The sequence below is a fragment of the Balaenoptera borealis genome, assembly GCF_965194805.1.
Source record: "Balaenoptera borealis genome assembly, contig: HAP1_SCAFFOLD_2283, whole genome shotgun sequence".
NCBI classification, from domain to species: domain Eukaryota; kingdom Metazoa; phylum Chordata; class Mammalia; order Artiodactyla; family Balaenopteridae; genus Balaenoptera; species Balaenoptera borealis.
In genome coordinates, this window is record NW_028122010.1 from 37,524 (window position 1) to 46,021 (window position 8,498).

Below are 8,498 nucleotides of genomic sequence, written 5' to 3' on the forward strand. Positions count from 1 at the left end.
CTGCTGGCTGGATATCCATGCTCAGAGCACCTTTGGGAGTCATGCACTGAAGATGGTAGAGCCTCTGTTAGCCTCATGTCTGACTGCACGGTGCAGGGTTCCCTCTCTCCACACTCGCCCTCACCCCTCCCTACACAGGACTGTGGAGTGAGAAATGAATTTGATTGCGTTTGCTGTCTTAAGGTACTGAGATTGAGATTTGGAAGTTCTTTTTATGCAGCTAGCAATAATACTATAACAAAAGCCACAAATGAGACCTTGAAGTGGGGTACTCCTAAAAAAAACACCCCAGAACCTAAAATAAGTGGCACTGGCTTAGCATGCCAGTTGTGGGAAGAAAGAAAACTGATCCCAGAGGCAGAAAAGGTGGCAATCCGTGCTGTGCATGGCCAAACACTTGGCAAAAATTCTCGCTTGAGAGGCAGGCCATATGCTTACAGACTGCTGGCTCCAAGAGAAGCAGTTGGAAGGAATCAGACTGTTAGTGCGTTTTGGCCACAAGTGACTGGCAAGTTCTGGCAGTTTGCAGCAAGAAATGAAAGAACATAGGAAAATTACATAAATTGGGGGTCTTGAAGTAGACTACTTCTAGACCCCAAATAGCAGAAAATAAGAGTGAGAAAACTGTGAGCAACACAGGACTGCTCAGTCACCACCACTCTTGGCACAGCCACGTCACTCGTGGCTTTCCCTTTCAACCTGATGGCGTCACGGTGGCTGCCAGTAAGGAGAGGGAGGCATGAGGATAAGGGAACAAAGACATAAAGGATATTGAGAACTATGTCTAGGAAAGTGTTTGGGCTGTAGTTTGTGGCATAGGAACTGTCTAGAAGGAAATCAATGGGAAACCTGTTAGGTTTCGGAGGAAATAGTAATTCCAAAGAAAACAGAAGTCTGGGACAAAGACTAGTCAAGGCAGGAAACAACAACCAGCTTTGGACTCCCAGGTTTCCATGAGAAGGAAGCCGACTCCAAAATCTGCATAGTCCCAGAGATAATTTACCCCCCATCACCCACTTCAGATATTGCCACAGAGGATAATGAACAACGAAGAGAATTCCTGAAGAGTGGAACCAGGGGTCACAGAAAAGTATGGACAAAACGATGCCTCTCATAGAGGAGAAACAGAGTCCAGTCAAAGACATTACCCAGTGCTTCCTGGTCAGGGAGATGTCACAGTGCCTCACCTACCGCTTTGGACCACTGTCGGCTTTCTGTCTTTCATTTCTTCCCTTTCCATATGGGACACTGAAGTTCCTTGTCTCTGCTTACCAGTGTATATTTGGGGATGAGAAAGGAGCAGGGGGCAGATGACTCCTCTTTTTAGTTTATAAATTACTCAACCAAAAAGAACCACATGTGAACCAGATAGAGCTGACTGAGCATCACCCAGGGCTTTGAGCTGGATTCAGTGACTTCGGATGATGTTCTAGCGAGTGGGGTGGGGAGGAGTTTATTCTATAAGTGAGAGGAAGAATGAAATGGAAAGTTATTGACCAAAAGGGAAAATAATGGCAGAGACTGACCAGGTGTTTTCCAAGGTCATTTCTTTTTCTTCCTAGGCGTTAATTTAAACTATATTTCTCAGGCTCTCCTGCAATTGGGGTGGTGTGCGGAGGGGCACGTGACTGAGTTCTGGCCAATGAGATGTGGACAAAGTTGATGTATGCTGTTTCCAGTCTTGGTTCCTAAAACACCTCCACAATCCTCTCTGCTCTCTTTTGTCCCTCATCTGCTAGCTGATGTCAACATCTAGGGCAACACCAGTTTCCTAATTAACTGCACAGAGCAGACACCCCCAGCTGACAACATTGAACTCTTTGTGAACAACAAATACACTTTTATCGTATTAAGTCGCTGAGATTTTGGATTTATTTATTACAGAACCTAGTATTAAGTAGGCTGACTAATAAAAGTTCCACTGTACTAATTTAACATGCTAAATGTTATTATGACCAATGGGCAGCTTAAGATTTATTCGGAGATTCCAGACCTTTTAAATACATTATTTCAGCTGTTGGATGACTGCAGACTAGCTGATCTGATAAATAAATTTTAATTTTCTGGGGGTTGCATTGATGACACAAATATACCCATCCATAAGGGAATAATGAATGTCATATCTAAACATGCCTGAAGGGTGGACCAGAAACGGATGCCAAGGGAAGTGGTTAAAACTATTTTCAGGTATGGTCCTAGGCCCAATCCTAAGTCAATATCACAGATGGTCTTATCGTAAAACATCCCTCAAAAGAGAGGGTTGGTACAGGAAAGAAGAGGCAGAGAAGCTAATCAGAGGACAGCGAGGCAGCACAGACTTTAGCAACAGCAAGAAGCCACCACCATCCTTAGGCTGGCAAGACGCAGGGAGAAGGTGGTATCATCAGAGCCCAGGAGTTACGATCACCCAGCAGAAGACAAAGTCAAGGCAGGCATGTCCCATACTTGCTGGAGACCTCAGAAGAGGGGCAGCAGCTTCGGGGAGATGCCTCCCAAGGCAGCAAGGGAAGGAGAAGACAACTCTGCCATTCTCACCAGCGCCTCCCATTGACTAAGCTAACTGGAAGACAGCTGACCCTGGATCCTGAGAGAGCCGGCCTTTAGGAGCCAGCAGCAGGGTAGAGGTACGGCAGGCAAAGGATCTGAGCACATAAGCATAGGACCCACAGAATCTGGTAAGAGCAGGAAGAGATATAGAACATTCTATTCTCAATAAAATCAAAGCTCAAGTGTTAGAGCAACTTAAAAGAGTGTTGCAATCAAAGGTGGGATATTTTTAAATTTCTTGCTTTTCAGAGGTCCTGTTCTAGTTGTGATTTGAGTCATCACTTTTTTTCATTTTTTATTTTAGGTCATGGAAGACCCAGCATGTGGGGGAACTTCTTTATTCTGTGTCCAAATATGAAATCTGTACAGGTGTAGCTTCTTTCTCCCTCAATTTTTGTAAGCAAATTTGATTAAGCATTTGAAAACTGCAGAGGTAAAAGGTGGAAGAAATTCTGCCTCTGCCAATTGGCAGCTCTATGATATTGGACAATCCACACAACCAAACTATGCAGTTGTAAATTCCTCATATCTAAAATGGACACAGTAATATCTTCTTACTTATCTCACTGGCTTATTGAAATGATCATAGTTTTTGCTTGCTTTATTGAGAAAATGTATGGGAAGATATTGGTATACAGAAAAGCATTATATATTGTTAAAACATTATATATATTAATACGCCTCCAAATCTGTCCCCCTACCATTCCATCCTTTATTTAGGGGATTGGCTTTACTGAGATATAATTTGAATACAAATACATCTAAGTGTACAATTTAATGAGTTTTGACCAATATATACAGGTATGTAACCACTACCACAATCATGATATAGAATATATCCATTGCTCCTCAAAATTATCTCTCATCCCTCTGTGCATTTTTATACTTTGAAACTCAATATGAGGGAATTCCCTGGCGGTCCAGTGGTTAGGACTCCGCGCTTTCACTGCCAAGGGCCAAGGTTCACTTCCTGGTTGGGGAACTAAGATTCTGCAAGCCGCGGGCCCAGCCAAAAATAAAACGTCAGTAGGTACCCGCACAAAAACTTGTGCATAAATGTTCATAGCAGCATTATTTATAATAGCTCAAAAGTGGCTATTAAAAGGATAAAAATACTATTATTACTATTCTATAATATGAATATAGAATATACAACATGAATATACATTTTTGAAGCCAGCCACCACATAAGTCTGACTACCCTGAGACTGCCATGTTGTGAGGAAGCCCAAGCCAGCCCAGCAGACTTATCATGTGGAAAGAGAATGATTACCAGCCAGCCCAGGCTGCTCCATCCACCCCAACCTCAGTGCCAGACATGGAAGTGAGGAAGTCATCCTGGACATTTCAGCTCCAGCAGACACGATGGGGAGAAAAACTGAGGAACTAAACTGCAGTCAGAATTAAGGCCTCAGATATATGGCCCCAGTTGAATCATCCCAACCATCTATAGCCATTTGAGCCATCCCAACCATCTAGTCATCATGAAATAGACAAGCTATTTTCCCTGAGCCCTGTCCTAATTCCAGATCCACAAAATCAGGAGCATAATACATGCTATTTAATGCCACTAAACAAACAAAACCTTTTTTTATCCACCATGGAATTTGAAAAAGGTATCTGAATGAGAAACACTGGCTGAAAATAAGTGCCATCCCTACCCTAGCTGCTGAATTGGCTCCTATGTAAAAAAACTAGCTCGTTATTGGCCTTGACTTTGATTCAAAGTCATAGGTGTGACCTCTGCAGAGCAGCCACAGGGATGGCATCTGAAAACTTATCCTGGCAGAATTTTCTTCAGCTGCTTTAGCTCAGAGGACCAGGAGTGATCTGTGAAAGCTGGTGTTCCTCCAACTTCCAGAGGGTGCTCCAGACACTCTGCAGCTAGATATGACAACACTACCTCAGCTTACCTGGTTTGGTGGGGGAGGCTCTGGCTTTTATGGGTACCCAGTCTGGGTTCAAATGCCACTCCACCGCCTAAACCAGTGTATGATTCTGGACAACTTAATGAATTTGGGGACACTGAATTTTCTCTTTGAAATGAGGATAATAACACCTAACTTTGTAGGTATGTTGTTAGGGTTAAATGAGCCTTACTTAACTGGCATTTAAGAATAATGATAGCTAATATTTACTGAGCATCTCACAAATAACTTTAAATACTTAACTGGCCTTTAAGAATAATGATAGCTAATATTTACTGAGCATCTCACAAATAACTTTAAATCCCTCATCACCATCCTCAAAAGGTCTCGACACTGCCTGGCAATTTCAGAAACACTGCCTGGCAATTTCAGAAGTAAGCTGAATTTGCACTATTTTATACCCTTCCTCTCTCTTCACACCTTCCCCAGACCCTTTTTCCCTCACTTTAAGCTGATGACTTCACATCATATTTCACCGATAAAAGAGAAGGAAACTACGTCATCTTTTAGTCACCAAATCTAGACTTCTCCCTGCATCTGCATCTACTTCTCCATTACTCTTTCAACCATGGAGGAAGTGCCCCTCCTCCCATTAAAGACAAGTCCTTCATTTGTGTTGTAAATCCCATCACCTTTTACTCTCACCAATGGATCATTCTATCGGCATTCAGATAGGCTCCACTATCTCTTTATCTTTGAAAACTTTACCTTGACACCTAAAGTCCCTCCACTTACTGCCTTGTTTCTCTGCTCCGTTTATGGCAGATTCTCAAGAAAGTTTCTATACACACCATCTCTACTTCATCACCTATTTACTCCTCAGCTCACTCAGATTTGGATGCCAGCTCCACCACTCTTCTGAGATTGTTCTTGTCAGGGTCACCAATGACCTTCCTATCAACAGCAGTGTCTCCTTTATTGTTTTCTTCTTATTTCACTTCTCAGCAGCATGAGGCCCACTTGGACTATGAAATATTCCCTGCTCTTAATTTCTGGGATACCTTATGGTCAACCAAACCAGATTATCACCTGGTTTTCTTCTCCTTTATGAGAGTCTCCATCCTCAGTCTTTTTTCCTTTCTCAGCTCCGTGTGTCAACGTTAGTATTTCTCAAGATTCGATCCTGGGTCCTATTTTCTTCTGTACCTACACTGTTTCCCTAGGTGATCTCATCCATCACAAGCTTTAAATGCAATATTATGCTGATGGCTTCCAAATGTATATCTATAGTTCAGGCCTCTCTTATCATCTCCATACTCACATCCCTACTGCCTAATTGACATACCTACTAGGATATCCAACTGGCATATGAAGTTTACCTCTTCCAATTCTACTTTATTGCTAAAACCAGAAAACTAGGAGCCACCCTTGACTTTTCCCCTTCCCTAATTTTATAAATTTATTTAATAATTTCTGTTGATTTTACTTCCAAAATAGGTCTCAAAAGTGCCCACTTCTATCCATCTCTACTGCCAGACTCCCATCATCTTTCATCTGGATGGCTGCCTCCAGGCTTTCCCACTTGCCCCTGCCCTTGTCCTTTCTCTATGTAGCAGCCAGAGTTATCTTTCTAAACATAAATAAATCAGTTATTGTCACGTGTCTGCTTCAAAACTGTCATGGGTTTCCCATTATGCTTAGAATAATCCAAAGTGCTTACCAGAGACTACTGTGCCTCAAGCCTTCAAGACCTTGTCTACACCTTCAACCTCATCTTACCCTACTCTTCTTCTCCCTCATCATGCTGTAGTCACACAGGCCTTCTGTGAGTTCCAAATTCTTACCTATCCCAGGGTCTTCTGACTGTGATGCCCTCTGCTTTGCTCCTCACCTAGATTGCTCCTTCTTATATTTTGGATCTTAACAGTATGATCTAAGAACGGTCTTGCCCACAAATCCAAGATGGGGTTAAACACGTGGAGGTTTGTTTATCTCTTATAACAAAATTTCCAGAAGTAGGCATTCTAGGGCCGGCACAACAGCTCCATGAGCTTATAGGGACTCAGCCTCTTTCTATCTTTCGGCTCTACCATCCTTCATATATTGCCCTTCTCATGTCTGACCTCATACTTGCTACCTCATGGTCACACATGGCTGGAACACCTTAAGGCCTTAACTCTATCTTCAAGGCAAAATAGGAGAGTAAAGGAGCAAAGCCCACTTTTGATTTAACTTTTTATTATGCAGAATTCCAAACATAACAAAGAGAATGATATGAAGACACCCTCCATCCATGGATCCATTATGCAACTACAATAATTATCAATCTGTGGCCAGTCATATTTCATCTATACCCTCTGCACACACTCTCCCTCTCCCCTTATTTTTTTATTATTTTTTATTATTTATTTTTTTTTTTTAATTTTTGGCTGTGTTGGGTCTTAGTTTCTGTGCGAGGGCTTTCTCTAGTTGTGGCAAGCGGGGGCCACTCTTCATCGCGGTGCGCGGGCCTCTCACTATCACGGCCTCTCTTGTTGCGGAGCACAGGCTCTAGACGCGCAGGCTCAGTAGTTGTGGCTCACAGGCCTAGTTGCTCTGCGGCATGTGGGATCTTCCCAGACCAGGGCTCGAACCCGTGTCCCCTGCATTGGCAGGCAGATTCTCAACCACTGCGCCACCAGGGAAGCCCCTCCCCTTATTATTTTGAAGCAAATCCCAGACACTGTATCATTTTCCCCAAATATTTCACTATGTATCTCTAAAAGATAAAACTCTTCCTTTTTAAACAAAACCACAATACCATTATCACACAAAAAAATAACAGTTCATTAATATCATCAAATATCCAGTATTCAAATTTCCAAGTGTCCCATAAAAGTCATATTTTTTATAGTTTAAAATATCCAAATAAGACTACTACTTGCAATTGATACATCCTTGAAGTCCCTTTTGATCTGTAGGATCCCCCTTCTTTTGTTTTCTCTCAATTTATTTTTTGAAGAAACCAGGTCATTTGCCTTGTAGAGTTTCCTACAATCTGGATTTTCCTAATTGCATCTGGATGGTGTCCTCTGTCTTCTATATCTTATAAGTTCATAGTTGGAACTACAGGTTTGATTAGATTCAGGTTTGTTTTTTATGTTCTGCTATCTGAAAGCATCTAATGTCTGATTGTTTCTCTTTGTGATAATAGCAGCTTTTGATGATTACTGTCTAGGTCCATTAATTATGTTATAAAATTGTGATGTTTTAATTATATCATTCCTTCTTCATTTATTAGCTGGAATACTTCTATAAAGAGAAATTTCCTGCCTTTATTATTAGGTTACTCAATGGGTACAGAAAATAAAGGAAAGATAAATGCTTGATTCTTTTCCTTAGTTTACCAGTTTTCAAAATAATGACTTGATTCACTAGTGTCCTCCAATGATAACCAGTCAGCCTTTTTTAAAAAGTTGTCTTTATGAACTTTTGGATTTAAACATATTTGATGAGTTTCAATACATTACAGTTATTATCCTTATTAATGCTCAAACTGTCTCATCTTTGCCCTTTGGGAGTGTCCTCAAATTGGTTCACCAGTTCCTTTTCTATGAAAAAAACCCAAATCTTTCCTGAAACATCGTTTGGCTCATCTACACTTCTGTCCCGCTGACCAGAGTTGTGTCACATGGCTACGCTGAGCTGGAAGGTAGTGGTAGTTTGGATCATTCACCGTCTCTTGAAAGAGGTTTCCTCTCATGCCTCATCTAAAGAATGCACTCCCTATTATTCTGTAAAGCTCTATCTTGTTTACTTCCTTTATACTAGTAACTGTAAACTGTAGTTATTTTATTTGTTCACCTGTTAAATGGGTCTGATTGCCTTACTGGTTGTAAGCTTCATGATATTTTCCCTAGCACAATACCTGTAGGTGCTCACAGAAGATACTCTATAAGTATTTATTGAATAAATAAGTAAATGAGGTAGACACCACTGTTATCCCCATTGTATACATTGCTTCCCAGTACGGTAGCTAGTGGCCACATGTTACTATTTAAATTTAAATAGTACAGCTACTATGGAAAACAATATGGAGGTTCT

At 41.4% G+C, this 8,498-nt stretch overlaps 1 protein-coding gene across 3 annotated transcripts in view; it reads left to right on the forward strand.

Annotated features, from left to right (window-relative positions):
* LOC309622365 (uncharacterized protein) overlaps positions 1 to 7,671 on the forward strand; it is a 34,662-nt gene extending 26,991 nt beyond the window's left edge. For 2 of the 3 annotated variants that reach the window (XR_014240763.1, XM_082409453.1), the window contains one exon: positions 2,852 to 7,671. Coding sequence is in view for 2 of the 3 variants with exons in the window: in XM_082409453.1 (XP_082265579.1) it covers positions 2,852 to 2,957 (106 nt within the window). In the remaining variant the exon portion in view is untranslated. The other variant, XM_082409452.1, reaches the window with a different exon arrangement.
* The last annotated feature ends 827 nt before the right edge of the window (positions 7,672 to 8,498 follow it).